The sequence below is a fragment of the Fulmarus glacialis genome, unplaced genomic scaffold, assembly GCF_000690835.1.
Source record: "Fulmarus glacialis isolate BGI_N327 unplaced genomic scaffold, ASM69083v1 scaffold44203, whole genome shotgun sequence".
Classification (NCBI taxonomy): Eukaryota; Metazoa; Chordata; class Aves; order Procellariiformes; family Procellariidae; genus Fulmarus; species Fulmarus glacialis.
In genome coordinates this window covers 52,188-67,345 of record NW_009204458.1, presented here as the reverse complement: position 1 = coordinate 67,345, position 15,158 = coordinate 52,188, and the positions used below count along the sequence as shown (strand labels likewise).

Here is a 15,158-nt window from a genome sequence, read left to right as displayed (position 1 = left end):
TTGGTAAAATGAAGTTGAGATGGCTAGCCTCCCTTATTTTTAACATTTGCACTCTATCCCTTATCAACTTAAATCCTTCCAAGCCACTTAATTTTCTTCTGTATCCAGCTCCACCACCAATCCAGAAGTGCTCTCTGTCTGTGTTTGTAATTAGAAAACTAACACTCTAGACTTGCAGAAAAACATCTTTCTGCAGTGATGTAGTTCCTATGAAATACATATGGTATAAACCTAATACATGCCCGTTCCTTAAGCAAAAAATTCTTAAGCATTAGCCCTCCCTGAAGTCTCCTGGCTTTGTCTTGTATTTTCTTTTATGCGTAGACGAGTGCACATTTCTTCTGTGAAAACGGAGCAGCAAGATTTCTGAAAAAAAAAAAGGGGGGGGGGGAAACAAGGGGGTGAGTTGTTCTGTATCACAGAATCCACCTTTTAAGTGTGCACAACCCATCCGTTGGAATGGATGGAGAGCAGGATCATCAAGGTGCACATTCAGATACTAGTGCAGTTTCATTTACATGTGTTTTCCTGCTTGTCAAATGACTTAAGAATAGCCATACTTGAGAATAAACTTGTTATTGATGATTTACTGTCCTCTGTACACACTCAGCATATTGGAATGCAGTCTGGCTGCCTTGGAATTACAGTAAATGTTTCTACTTAATATTGGGGGGATGGGGGTGTTATTTTATTATTGTTACCCTGTTCAGGCTGCAAAACTATCACACAGCCCAAGCTCTGAATTGTCAGAGCTTTAAGGAGTAAATACACAGCCTGTCCTCCTCCCTCACCACACTGCATTGTTTGCCTTGGAAAAAGCAAGATCACGATGGGAATCCAGCATTGTGCACAGCGGAGCACTGGTGCCTAGCTTGTCCATGCTAAACAGAAGGGATGCAGGGAAGGAGGACAGGAGATAATAACCATCACCCACCTTTACATGTCCAGCAGCATGTCTGCTCTTATTTGACAGCTCTACCACGGCTGCAATCACTCCCAATGCAAGGCCAATCGCAAGAGTAAGAAAGAGCCCACCCAGAGCCTGGGGCTGCAGAGGACTCCATCTGTCTCTACTTTTGTGAAGGCAACTGGTCTCCCACCACTTGTTACGCAAGTAGTCAAGATCACCCGATTCACGCAGTTTGAGGACAGCAATGGAGAGCTTCTTAGTCCACAGGGATGCTGGCAGCAGTAGAAGGAAAGAGAGGGAAGAGCATGGGAGAGATCACAGCCACTATATAACACTTTTAAGCAACCCGCTGCTATACTACCCAGCAGGGGTAGCTGGGTGCTGCTTTCCAGACAGTCATTCCGCAAACAGAATGCAACAGACGAAGCCAAGTGCTTTTCTTGGATAACAACAATTCCCGTCCCATCCATAGAGGTATGATAGTACTTGCAGAGTAACGACAGAGTGAGGGTACTTTGAGAAATACAAGCAGTGGTGGTCCACAAGAGAACAAACTCTCTACCCTGCTAACTGCATCAGGAGCTCTGCATTACTGGGACTGAGGCAAAACCAAAACAAAACCAAAAAAACCCACGGGAACCAATGACACCCGAGAGTTGGAATTTTTTGCAGTTCAAAGTAAGAGTGAGTGCTAGTGATAATTCATTTACAGAATGAAAACATCGCATAGTAGGGCTACCAGTTTGTTCATACTAGATTATTAGTGTTAATGCAGAAAATGTGTGCAAGTGTCAGGACTTGGCTACACCAGGCTTTTTGCTCTGTCCATCTGCTACTTCAGACCCATGAAATACAAGTGGAGAAGTGGGACAGAAGTGGTGCACAATGACTAACCCTGGGCAGTGGCAATGCCAAATCCTCTGGCTCCGATAACTTCAGGGGCCCTGATCAAATTGCAGTGCCTGGCAGCTGCAAGGTCTTGAGAGATCGATTCACCAATGAAGGCGTAGTTTGATTCCATCACACGTTGAACTGCTTCCTGGTAGGTTTTGACTAAAACGTGGTCTCGTCTCTTGTCCATATATTCATAGATCATCTGATGGATAGGATTCTTGGAGTTCTGCAGCCCAAAAATCCAAGTGTCAAACTTAAGTGTAAAACAATCATCAAAAAAAATCTGCATATATGTGCAATGATTCCAAAACAATTTCGAGAATAACAGTACTTAAACCATTGCCCTTTAAGCCCTCTGTACTGAAAACTTGCACATAGCTAGCGCAGATTTCCTCTCTAACACACAGTGTTACAGGGATATAAGTGTTAAATATTTCCCACACACACCCCCTCAAAAACAACCTTTGCAGGCATCCAGTGAATGTACCCAGAAATTACCTACGTCAGTCCTCGTGTTCAAGGTACACAAGGATAACCCCTGAAGACTAGCACCGCTTTCTTAAAAGAGAATACACTATATAGTCCTCTGCATGCTTTTCTCTCTGAGAAAAGGTGGAAAAAGAGATGAACAAAACAACAGATACCAATCACGTTATTTGAAGTATTACAGGAAAACTGACAGAGTCTGCAGCGATGAGGGTGGTATAAGGACCAATAGGCGTGAGCTAGACAACTTGGCCCCAGCTTAGCAGTTCTATGGCATGCGTGTATGTGCACAATGAGATTCTCTGCACCTTGAAGAAGTAGAAAGTAGAGGAGCCATCCAGCGTCCCAAATTCAAGCTTTCTTTGCTTCACAAGATCTTCAAAAGTCTGGATTGGGAGCTGCTCGCTGCCAGAGCTCAGCAGAGCGGTGAAGTTGGCAATGTAGGCAGCCAGCAAGGCGATGGTGAACAGCCACCAGACGGCAGCGATGACCCGCACAGAGAGCGCTTTGGGCCGAGGGGTGACACCTGCATGACCAGAGGAGCCGATAAAATGTATGGGAGGTGACGAACTTGAGATCCATGAGCCTGAGTTAAAGACTTGACTTTAAATAAAGGCCAAAGTGCAAAACTTGCCCTGCAGCTATTTAATGCACGAATCTGAAAAGACCTACTGTGGCTGGTTTGAACTGCATCAAAACTGCATGCCAGTGCAGAGTTGAAGCAACATCAGTGGCCAAAAACAACAATAAAAAACTCCACTCTACAAAGCACCAGTGCGATGGTTAGCTTGACATTCCCTAAAGCAATTGTTACAGCAGAAAATACGCATTCCTCTACTGAAGGTAGCCATCTCTACAATTCCAACAAGTCTGTAATCAGTACTCTCCAAACTGGGAGTTTTAGTGCTGCCAAGTGTCCCTATTGGAACGTCTTTTCCCTCAACAGGGTAGCACACCGTGTTACAGACAGATGAGAGCTGGATATACAATCAGCTTGAAAAACCATGCTGCTCCCAGAGCTTCTTTGTTGCAGTTCTCCCAGCTCACCTTGCAGGGCAAGTGCTCCCGCTCCAAACCAGAGGCTATTTAAGAAGGTAAAGTGGTTCTCTTCACTCTTTGGCTCATTCCATTCACAGGGGCTCAGTCTGTGGGAAAATGACAGGATAAAACCAGACATTCAGGGGGAAAAAAAATATAAATAATCCTGCAGTGTGACTGCAGCAGTGCAGATAGCCTGGAAATGCCCTTTCCTTCCATAGTAGCTCCTCCTTCACCTGAGTTCCAGTTTAACCAGTGCAGAGGAAAGCACACCTGCTCAATGCCTTAAGCAGTTTGCAACAGTGATGGCTCAGCGGGTCCTGTCACAGGTTTGCCAGACACTTTCTTTCTGAGCTATGGCATAATCTAGTCTCCCTGAGTGGCAATATTGACTCTGTTCCGTAATATCAGGCTGAAGGCTGCTCCTTGGAGCAAATCCTTACCTATAAAGATTGTGCATAAAACCAGAAAAGCAGCAATAGAGCTTCTGTTCAAGACTGCAGCTGCCGAGAGCCTTAGTGCAGCCTAATCAAGAAAGGGGGAGAAAGCTAAATCTCCTGGGAAGCGGGTAGAGTGGTGGCAGAAAGAATCTCTTCCACAAGTCAGTGCAGGATACAGTGCATAAGATACACCGGGAGAGAGACCTGCACGTAGGAACATGGTTGCAGTTCAAAACAAATGCTGACGGAAGTGAGAAAGAACAGCTGAAGTACAAACACACAGTCCTTTTAGCAACCCTAGGTAATCCACATCGAGAGATATGGTGCTCTTTGTGGGGAGATCCTACTCTTAATGCTGTCTTAACCTGACATGACTTAAGCTTTATTAGCCCTGGTTCTGGACCGGTACAGAAGGTTTCTCAAAGCAAAATACACCCTGGTATTTTCTTTAAAACGGAGATCTCTTAATAGTTGAGAAAGCAGTTGATTTGAACAAAATCTGTGAAACAAATTCATTTATACCTGGCAACAAGAAAGAGGCAGAAGCTCGTCAGCACATAAGCAAATAAAAGGCCAGTCCAGGTCTCCTTACTGAAAGGAGCCAGGAAGTGGAAGAAAGACATCTCCTGAGAAACGGTGTCTTTTCGAAGCAAGATTCCAATCCCAGTCTGCAGGAACGGTGTGGTGAAGGAGACCACTTCTTCCCTTACTGACGTGACTGTCAATGGAGCCACTGCAATGTCTGCTTCCTATAAGATAGAGATAAAAAATAATCAACCATCCAACCTACCTGCTTCCCGGGCTGAGTGGGCAGATATCTACATGGCAAATGACTCCTCTGTGTCAATAGACAGCTATCATCTTAGACTGTGAGCTCCAAGAAATAGGATAGTTTTCCATTTTGCATTGTTCATAGTGGGGTGCCGGTTGGTATCTGGGGCTTCTGGTTTCCTACTACAGCATCACACACACAAGCTGAGGCTGTGCACCATACACCACATTGCTTTTGTTTACCAAAAACAGAAGGCATGTTCCTTTCTTTTTCTGGCTGCAGCATCTACATGACTGGCAGCTGGACACAGTACCGAGTTCAGAGGAGCAAAGAAGGTTTAATTCAAATGTTACCAACAGATGACAGAATGCTAGCCATAGGGAATGGCACATGATGGGGTAAGATGTGCATTCAAGCATCTCCTTGAAGAGTCTAAGCGATTACCATTCTGAAAGAGACAAGTTTCACCTACTGGTTAAGTTCAAGGTAAGTTTTAAGTTCAAGGCAAGTTTTCCCTAAAGCCGTTATCTTTGTTTCATTAGTGAGCTAAGATGACTGTACAGTCTCTCAGACTATGAAGAAACACTGGGTAGCCTCTGAGACAAGACAAGCACTGCACCAGGAGCGCCTCGTTGTAACGATGATTTCCTGCTATGGCCATTGTCTCCTTGTTCCTTAGTTTCCATATTTGCAGGACAAAACCAACTGCAAGTGAAGTCCAAGAGCTGCTAGCACTGTTCTTTCCTTCTAGAGTTGCAATTTGTCAAAAATATAAATTGAAAATTACCTGTCTCAAAATCTCGCCAATCATCCCTGTCCAGTTCCCACTGGAAGAGATGGCACCATACTGCCCATCTCCCACCACCTTCACCTTGTAGCTGAAGTGAAGCATTGCAGCCAGTGCTTTCAGCAAATCAATGCAGTATCCCTCCAGTTCTGCACTTCTCACCATGACATAAGGATCTTCCTGCACATTGAGGGAAAAATACACAATTACATGCTCCTACAGTCCGCAGCTCAATTGACCGTGAATTAAACCATTTCTTTGGCAAACCCTCCCCAAAGACCTCTATCCGCATTATCAGGGGGACATTTCCAAACTTGAAAGACATTCACTGGAGTCGTGCCACCACTAGTCGCAGACTACAGCTCCAGCAGGACAGCTGCATTCTGCAAGCCACATGTACCACAGAAGCGATCATCTCTTCTCAGCCTAAAAGCCCAAATACATTTCATTTGGCCCACCAAAGCATCAGATGAAGGTCACATGCTGGTGCAGGACCTGACATCAGAATCAGAAAATTTACTGCTGCAGCTTCTTCTGAATAGTCCTGCTTGTCTGCTGCATGTGGTAATGCATTTTGGGTTTTTTATAGCCTGTTTTTAATCCCTGCACGTGTGATCTTTACATATTTCCACTGCAGGACAGAAACAACTTATAGGTAACATGACAACCCTTTGATGTAGTCCTCAACAGAGTGAAGAGGCCTGGCTGTCTTCACAGAGCAGTCATTTATAGAAGTGTATGCCCAGTCCATTTTGTGGGCTGACTTTGATAGCCCTCGAATCCTCCCATTGCAAACTCAGTCAGCTTGCACCTCTACACCGCTGAGCCAGAACTCCAAAAACACTACCTCTGATGAACAGGGATATCAGTGTCAAAGACAGCCCAAAAAAGCACCTGCAAATATATGGGTGGGAAAAAAAAGGCAAAGTATAATTCCAGCTATCTCCCAGCCACTATCGGTGTTGTGTCACTGCCTTACCAGGATTGTTGTGACAGTCAAAGTTGGAAGACCCGCTTCTGGTCCCCTTGAGTCGGTGCCCTGCAAATCAAAAAATGAAGAAGAAATAATCGGACTTCAAAGTCCCAGACATGGCCCCACTTAGCTAGGGCTTACGTTATGACTTGGGGTGGGTGTCAGGGGTGTGTGTGCGTGTGCTAAACCAGCTATAAATCTGCCCCTGTATGCTGCAGCACTCTCACCACCACTGTTCCCTAACAGTAATTAATAAATCACAAGCATTTCACTTTATTGTGTGTTGTCAGCATACTTTGTCTGAATAAAAATCACTTTAAATGTTGTCACAATTCTTCAGATACATAGTACATACAGTCTTCCAAAGAGATCAATTCATGTTGCTGACAAAACAGCAGCCAATTAAGGTCTCATTAGAGAACAATTCCAGGAGACACAGAACAGTAGGAAACCTGAGAGGAGGAGGAGAGGAAACATGGATTCACTTCTGCACGGAACGCTGAATTCAAGTATAGATCTTCCAATCTTACAGGGTCACACAACTCGAGATGATTTGTGATCAGTACCACTTCAGAACAATCCAAGCTTTTGCCAGTAGTCTAATTCTGTATGATTTGTTGGTCTTAAGTGTATCCCTTGATTCTAAAATTACACAATAATGTTGCTAGAGAGCATGTATATATATACACATCTGCAAAAGCAGCTCCTGTTCTTCCAGGAGTTGAATGATCTTATTTCAGTTCTCTCTTTGCAATGGAAGGATTTGAGAGATGAGCTTTGTCTTTGAAAAGCTTTCTGTGATCAGAAGTTACCTAATGCAGAGTGTTCTGGAAGCAATGTTGTTATTGCCAGATAAGTTACAATTTGCTCTTAGATAAAAGCAAAAACCACACATTCCTTTTCAGGTCTGTTTAAAATATTTTTATCTACTGAACAAGAGGGTGAATAAAACAAAAGACCAAAAAATCCTGGCCTATCCCTCTCACTTGGCTTCACCCACTACTTATCGAAGGTTTCAAAGTGGTTCTTAAAAAAATCTCAACATACTACAACTTTTGTAAATACACCAGAAGAGTATTTTATTGGGCAAAAGTTGCAGGGTTTCGGTAGCAGGAGGGTGGGTAGGGGTGCCACAGGGGTGACCTCTGCAGGAGATCACAAACTGCCCAGTGCTGGACACAGCCATTTCAAGCTGGCTTAGAATGGACAAAACAGACCCACAGTGCACCAAAACTGAATGAATCAGACAAGTTTATGGTGCCTGTGCAAAATCTTCTTTAAAAGAGGGGGGTAACTGCTCGATGAGAGACAAGGCTAGAGCAGGAAGAGACACAAAAGACAATGTCAGATCAGGAGAGTTGCCCAGGCAGGGGCAAAGGAGAAGTAAGAAAGCAGGAGGGACAGCAGAGTGGGAGAAAAGCCAAAGAAGAAGAGCTGTCCCAAGCAAGAGCAGAAGCACAAGAGCTGCCCCAAGAAGGGGCAGAGAGGAGACGCAGGAGGAGGTACAACTGTAATGGGGCTGCAGTCAGTGGAGGAACCTGCACAGGAGCAACCAAGTAGGAACCGTAAAACACTGACCGCAATCTCCCGTGCTGCCTTGTTGCTTCATCAAAGGGACCGAGCATAAAATGCAATGAGGGGACCAGAGACCAGGAAGAGGGGAGGACAAGAGGGGAGCTGAGATGTGTTTCTCTGGTTTTTTTTTTTTTTTGCTTGCATCTATTTCTCAATGCTGGAATCAACAGTTGGAGGTTTATGCCAATTGAAACTGATGGAAATTCCATGACTTTCCCAAAAACTCTCTTTTTGGCATGTCAGCCATCCAGCACACTTTGAGATCAAGAAATGAGCTGAGATTCAGGTGACACAAGTTCTGTCTCTACCTATGCCATTTGGTCAATTGATTTCATTTCCTAATGCTTCCATAACCAACACTCCCATCATTTTTGATTGGAAAGTCTTCAGGACAAATACTGTTCTGCACTATGTGAATACATACATGTTCTAGCAGGTTAGATTTTAAGTGACATTTGCCATCTTTCTTCTAAAGCCTGAGGAATTACGTCCCACACAGACCCTTTTTATGTTAAGTGCAAACTTTTGGAAATAAAACACACACCTTAAGAACTAATAAAGGTATCTCTGCATGTTCATATGTGTCTGAATTTTCTTCGATGTTAAGAAGTTTATAACGATCATAAGTGATGGAATAATTATGAGGTTTAAATTCTACAAGCCATGAGGACAGGGCTATAGGCAGATTCTTCCCTGGGGTATGACTGAATTTTGAATTCTGGACAAAAGATTGAGTTAAAAAAAGCACAGACATACATACAGACTTAGAAATGGCCATCACTAGCCATGAAAAGTATACTGAAAATAATAACTCTTCACAGATTAAAAGCATTGCACATTATGACTACATCTATTTCTGGATTTAAAATGTAAGACCTTCTGCACATATGCCTTCATTGGTAGCTCTGCACCAATGAACTTAAACATACCTTACTGACAGCATCATCATTCCTTGTAGCTCCTGAAAAAAAAAACAACAACAAAATCAACTTCTTGCAAGGCTTATATTTACAGCTCCTTAAAAGTGAAGTTTCATGCCCTCATTTCATATTGCATTTAAATAAACAGGATGATTATCCTTGACTCACAAGCTCACAGTGCCGTTGACTTGCAGCAGTTTTGTCAAGTTTGTTTCCTCATTCCAGCACAGTATTAGTGAGAAACAAACAGAAGCAGAAATAGACACAGCCAGATTCAGGCTGCAGAAGGTTCTAATTGCAACTTAATGATTATGGCTGTCACTCACACATCGAGGAATGGATTCTGCAGAATCCATTGCCTTATTTCCCTATTGTCCTCCCTGACAAGGTGAAAAGCCAGCTCTCCTGCTACTTCACACAACTAAGATTTCCTCCTAACTCCTGCAAAACCTTGTCTATACCACAAAGGAAAAGCCCTCTAAACAACCAAAAGTTCATCACCATTAAGTTCCAAGACACTAGGTTTTTCCCTACTAATGATAGGTTCCTACTGTCAACGCAGCCAAAGGGGTTGCAATCACTGGGGTAGAAACCCTTCTCCACCATGTCCTGCTCTGTTCCCCTCTCAAATTATAAGCACCCTGACTTTTCATTCCTGTGAAAATTAAAATCTCCAAAAGGACCATGACCAAAACCAGGAACCAACAGTGACAGTGCTAAAGAAAGAGGGAGCAGGAAGCCCGCCTTGTGTTGCCTGTTTTCTGAATCCCACCAAGGAATAGAGAGTAAGGGAAGCACATAAAATTGACAAAGAGTTTAAGTGTGATGAGAGCCTGCACAACCCTGTAGACTGGCATTGGAGTGAACACCAAATGCCAAATTGTCAAATCTGCTATTGACCTTTTCTGTATTACTTCTCCCTCCTACGCCTCAGTTTCCCATTTTTAAAACAGAGGTATTGATATGCCCCTCTTTGGTAAAAACACCAAGATCCACCCGTAAAAGTACTATTATTGAGGTTAATCATGCTTCCGGGTTCTACTCTCTGCTCTGCTGTGTGACTTTCAACAAGTCCTGTTACATTATTTCATCCACAGCTTCCCCTTTCATAACACTCAGGAGAATACCTCAATCCCACCCCAGCTGCAAGAGAGCTAAACTACAATGATTGAGATACTGAATTAAAACCACAATTGTGTCCATATATGACTCATTAATTGCCCAGGATGTTTCTTCTAGAACGTGCACAGCATTGCTCCTTGGAATCAAAGAATTCACAGTGCAAAAGCCAAAAATCCCTCAAGATAAAACAAAAAATTTAGGGTGTTTTCACTCTTTCAAGCAAAAGCTGTGAGTTTTTCATTAAATATAACAACATATTCATTCATTATGTATTATTCATTCTTTGGTTTTGCATTTTCTGGCCTTGTGCTGAACTCTACATTATTGTAAAACAAAACCTGCTTTTTCCCTCTCCACTACAGTTCTCCATGGGAGCTGGAAATCTTCACAAAGGAGTTCTCTTGTCTCCCTTTAGAAACTCATTAAAGCCAGTAAAAGCTTTTTGAGGCTCCTTTTTGAAGACCTGCTAGGGTTTCTTGGAAGAAAACAGTCTGTACTGAGGGCTTCAGCTCCCCCACAGTGGCACTGGATGCAGCTGTTCAAAGCCCCATTGTAAGAACTCCTGAAAGGACCATAAGTAATCAAGTTGCAGCACTAACTCAAGTTCATTGCAGTGACACTTCTCAGAAGCCAAGTCCTCATTGTGAGAATCCTTTGTGAGAGTCTACAAAAACATAAGACAAAGAAAAGAGGCTCATCCCTCCACTCTTGTTCCCCAAAAACCGGTGGCTGCAGGAAATTACTGCGGTTGCAAAAATCAGCCTTGTCCTTACCCCTTCTACTCTGAGCATGCCCAGCCTTCTAATGGGAGATGACTCCCTGCTTAACTTCATGTGAAAAAGCTTGTAGCACTGTTAAGACCTGGCTACCTCACCCCAATTTTCTACCCCATCCTCCCTCTCTAGGCTAGTACCCTTGCCTTTACATCCCTTGCCAGCATTTCCCCTTTTGCACCTCTCCAGGAGAGACAGCCGAACTAAAAGAAGACGTGATGGGTCAGGTGGATTACAGTTTTGGAGCACACTGGGACATTCAGGGTGAGAGAATTCTCAGTATGAGAGAATTTAACCATTGTCACAGAAGCAAATGGCTGAAGAATCTGTAACCTGAGGTGAACTGCTGCTACCATTGCTATGCAGTTACCCGCTCTGGGTAGATAGGAGATGAGTGTGTGAGCTGGACAGGAGAGACAGCAGGGGAAGTGAAGTTGCTCTCCCAACCCCCTAAGCAGAGAACCAATTTTTATCTCCCAGTAATTTTGCAAGGTCAAGCTACTCCTTAGCCTGAGTCTGGACTCCAGACACAGAACACCAAAAGGCCACAATAAGATCGAAACAATAGCATTTGTTGCCAGTTGCAAAAGCAAGCTCCCCAGCTCCTCACACTGAGAGCGACGTGTGATCCAACTGGCTGATGGCTGTGCAGAAGCCCCTGGCAGGCTCCTACTACTGTCCCTTAGGAACTTCAGGGGAAATGTCTGGGCACTCACAGAGCTGACAACTTCAATGCACTAAATCCCCTCTTCTTCCCAAAACACGCCATGAGCAGAGGGGCTACAGAAGTAAGATGGAAAACATTACTCACAGAAGAACAAGTTAATCAGCGTATCTTGCTGCAATTCAAGGGACCATAGACTCAAAAGAGTGCAGCTTTAACCACAATAATGGTGTTCAAGGACACCTAACCACGCTTATTCTAGGCTTTTTCGTCTTCCCTGATCTCTGTCATCTGATTTACAACTATAGCAGCAAAGACACTTAGTAACAGCACTCATAACACGATAAAGTCACAATCACAAGTAGTAACAACAAGGTAGGCCCCGGTGATGTCTTAATAACCAACTTGAAAGCAAGTTCTTAGATCAAAACAAAATTCTGTAAGCACTAGCAGTTAAAGACTGAAAGAATTAACACTCTAAAGATGAACAAAACCAGATTTGGATGCAGCCAGCATTTTTGGATCATTTTTCTCACCTGTCTGGCTTGATTCTCTCAGGAGCAGCACGGTTGTAATCACACAGAACGTGAAGTGAAGACCTTTGTCCATTGGAGCAGAAATATCTACTGTCTAAAGGAAACTTCCTGCTAGAGATGAAAGGCAAGTAATTAAAGCTGGTTTTACAATTCCTCATCGCTGGATTAGAATCAGCATGCCCTGGATTTTCTGTACCTCATTCTGAAGAGTCCCAATTCAAACAAAGGTCTCCAGGTGAAAACACCGCCACTTTTGAGACCAGCCATAACAAATACTAAAGAAAAGATCCTGGTGCACACTTCACTGCACAAACCTACAAAGTGGGTTTATCCGCTGGTCGTTGCAGCGCTTCTCTTCCAGCCAGCTCTCCACAGAGGAGAGGCGTGCCGCAGCCATCGTGCAGGCTCTGGAGAGCGGCAGCCGTCGGTCTGTGCAGTAACGAGGGGCTGAAGAGGCACGCTGCCAGGCTTCGCAGGGAAAGGGAAGGAAGCAACTGCAGTCGTCTGCTCCCCAGTACTAGGCCCTTAGGCTCTGAGAAATGGGAAGGTGCTGTTAAAGAAATTTTAGTAGCCTGTTGAGGCACTAATAAAACAACCCCCTCCAGGAGGTTCTCATCTGGGGGGCTTAAAGGCAAAACCTTAATTTCACTTTCCATTTGGGTTGCTGAAAACAAAGGTGTTTATTTCATTTGCACCAAAATGATCTGAAACAGAGCTGTTTCACCCTGCGTCAAAAGACATGAGAAATTGTTTCTGAAGCTCTCTTTTGTCTCAACCTCCTACTCTTAACTGAACAAGGCAAAAGGGGTAGGGGGGAGGAGGGTGATAAACCAGCATATTTTATTAACTTTTTTCATTTCAAACTCTGCAACAAAATTTCTGCATGAAAGAACTGTACATTTGTCATTGTAAAACAGCAACAGAACTGTGAAAAACAATCAATGCCAGGTTATATTAAGTCTCAAGCTGCTGCAATATTTTTGATTATATTTGTTGTCATAGTGTCAAACAAGGTTCAGGACACCATTACCCCAGAAACTATAAAAACTGTATTAAAAATGCCCAAGAAAACTTACCATTTAGGACACTATGTAGGCAAAAATATCCTACATATGGTACTACTTGCTTCTGACTGATGCTTAGAAAACACTGGCTTCAGTTAACCTTACCTCCTCAACTTTTATGAAATTTTCCCCAAATCTGCACTCCTGTGAAAACTCTTGACGTTACAGCTCAGTAGTTTCCCTCACACATTTTCTCTACATTTTTCACCTAATAAGAGAGGTGAATAAAATTTACACAGAAGATTCTTTCTGGGTTAAATTTAAATGCTGTCTTTTGTTGTTGTTGTTGTTGTAAAAAATACTTCAAAATGGGAATATTTTGATCCTTGTTAAAGGATCAAAGGAGAGGACTAATACTTGAGTTATGGATCAGCCTACATTTTCTAAAATGTAGTTGCAGAATATAGACAAAGTGGTAGCTACTGTTAGCTGTTGCCAGAGCAGCACATGAACTGAACAGCTAAATCACCCACCAGAGCACATAAAGGAAAAGTAGCAGTAGTCTTCAGGCTGAGCGAGTGAGGAACTGCATTTTTCCTGGTAGATTTAACCTGTAAATTACTGCTACTTTTTTCTTACAATTTGGTACATACTATAAAATGATCTTTATTTCAAGTGGCCTCCTTCAAAAAAAAAAGCTAATCGGAGCTGGTAATATATTGCTTGCATCACCTTGAAAAGAAAGAGTTGTTAACAGACTGTCTAAAAGAACAAATAGAGTGTAAATATGTGCAAAAAAGAATTTTTGCAAAGGCTAATAAACTTCCCTAGCTCTAATTTAATACTACAGTCATTTAAGGACAAATGGAATCAGTTAGAGAATAACGGGAGGACAGAGGGGTTTAGTGCCTCCCAGCGTGTAAAGAGTTCCTTAGATTAATGCTTAAATTAACCATTGCAATATCCATTCACCATCTACCTGAGGAGGTACTACAAAGTTTTCTCATCCTGGCTTTACAGCAAAACAAACTAAGGATTTTAAAAGTTACTCTGCTAGAATCAGCTCTCGCTCCTCAGGTTTTCAGTCTTTCAAAATGTAAACAAAAAAGACAACATTACTCCTCAACCAGTCTTCTGTACGCAGTGCTGAAGGAAGGCATCAGTATTAAAACAGCAGTGGAAAAGATGACAACCACCAGCTAGGAAGGAGACAGCCTGTTGCACACAGGCTTTGATCCTTGTCATCTAGAACAAGAACAGCAGTGATCGAAGGCAGTATCTCACTTACAGCAATTCCTTTAGCCTCTCCTAGTTCCGTTTGTCTGACTGGGTACTAGCAGAAGCAACTCGATGAACAGGCACAATGAAACTGCTGGAACACTGAATGCTCACAGGCATTCAATGCTGTTATAAAGATAAAAGAGAGGGAGGAGCCAGGCTAAGGGGCTTCTGCAGAACACGCCAGCTCGTGCTGCAGACTCTACGGGCACCTTGGGTTTTGGAAAGGAGAGGAGGAGACTACACCCAGCAAAAAGACAATGTTTGGAAGCAGTTTAGTCTGGCAGCTGAATACTACGTTGAGACTCAGAAAATACTATTACTGGCCTGCTGTGTGGTCCTGTAGAAGTCCTCTCTCTTTAGAATAGTGTCCTATCAAGCTGTGCCCATCTCTCCTGTCTATCGACAGTGTAAGCTGCTCAAGACCTTCTCCACTCTGTGACTGTCTTGGGAGATCCACTGGGGTACTCATGTATAACACCAAAAAAACCCCAAACTGTTACATACATCTAGTACTTCCTCGCAATGCCTAGACAGCTGAAGGAAGGCCTGAGCTTCAAGATAAACCATTAAATTCCTCTCTGGATTGTACAGTTCTGTTGACTACACAGGCACAGAAGTGAAATTCTTGTTCCCTTCATCCTTCTATTTACTAGTTTCACTTCAAAAGCGAGTTGAAGTACAACGCTGCCAAGTGGCTGATTGTGTTGGGCCAGGTCATTTATAAATACATACATCAAGGCAATAATAAATAACAAAGAAGTGCCTTCACAGGAATTCAGCAAACTATTACAACTCATCCTGCAGGGGAGTTGGAACATGTCCATGCTTAAGTAAGAAACAAAAATTTACTCCCTACTTGACTTTAAGCACTATTCAAGATGGAAAACTCTCCAGCAGCTTGCACATCTTGGCCGCCTTCCCTAAGCTTTTTCTATACATGCCACTGAGTAAATCAATTATTAAACATCAACACAGCTTACCTT

At 43.1% G+C, this 15,158-nt stretch overlaps 1 protein-coding gene across 1 annotated transcript; it reads right to left on the bottom strand.

Moving 5' to 3' along the window:
- Window positions 1-49: 49 nt before the first annotated feature.
- On the bottom strand, window positions 50-14,255 carry LOC104074750 (probable glutamate receptor). The gene is made up of 11 exons (XM_009574996.1): window positions 14,183-14,255; window positions 11,891-11,998; window positions 8,805-8,836; window positions 6,307-6,366; window positions 5,328-5,507; window positions 4,291-4,517; window positions 3,338-3,435; window positions 2,599-2,816; window positions 1,805-2,030; window positions 935-1,182; window positions 50-366 (listed from the first exon to the last, which is right to left on the bottom strand). Exons 2-11 carry the CDS (start codon window positions 11,961-11,963, stop codon window positions 265-267), a joined length of 1,464 nt encoding a protein of 487 aa, XP_009573291.1. The 5' UTR covers window positions 11,964-11,998; window positions 14,183-14,255; the 3' UTR covers window positions 50-264.
- Between the last annotated feature and the right edge of the window lie 903 nt (window positions 14,256-15,158).

Bases quoted from the DNA above. Each gene is read 5' to 3' on its own strand.
- LOC104074750 (XM_009574996.1), bottom strand. From the start codon at position 11,963: ATGGACAAAGGTCTTCACTTCACGTTCTGTGTGATTACAACCGTGCTG. The intron at 5,508-6,306 runs GTAAGGCAGTGA...CTCAATGTGCAG, and splicing joins TGACTGTCACAACAATCCTG to GAAGATCCTTATGTCATGGT. The intron at 3,436-4,290 runs GTATAAATGAAT...ATTTTCCCACAG, and splicing joins TGCCTCTTTCTTGTTGCCAG to ACTGAGCCCCTGTGAATGGA.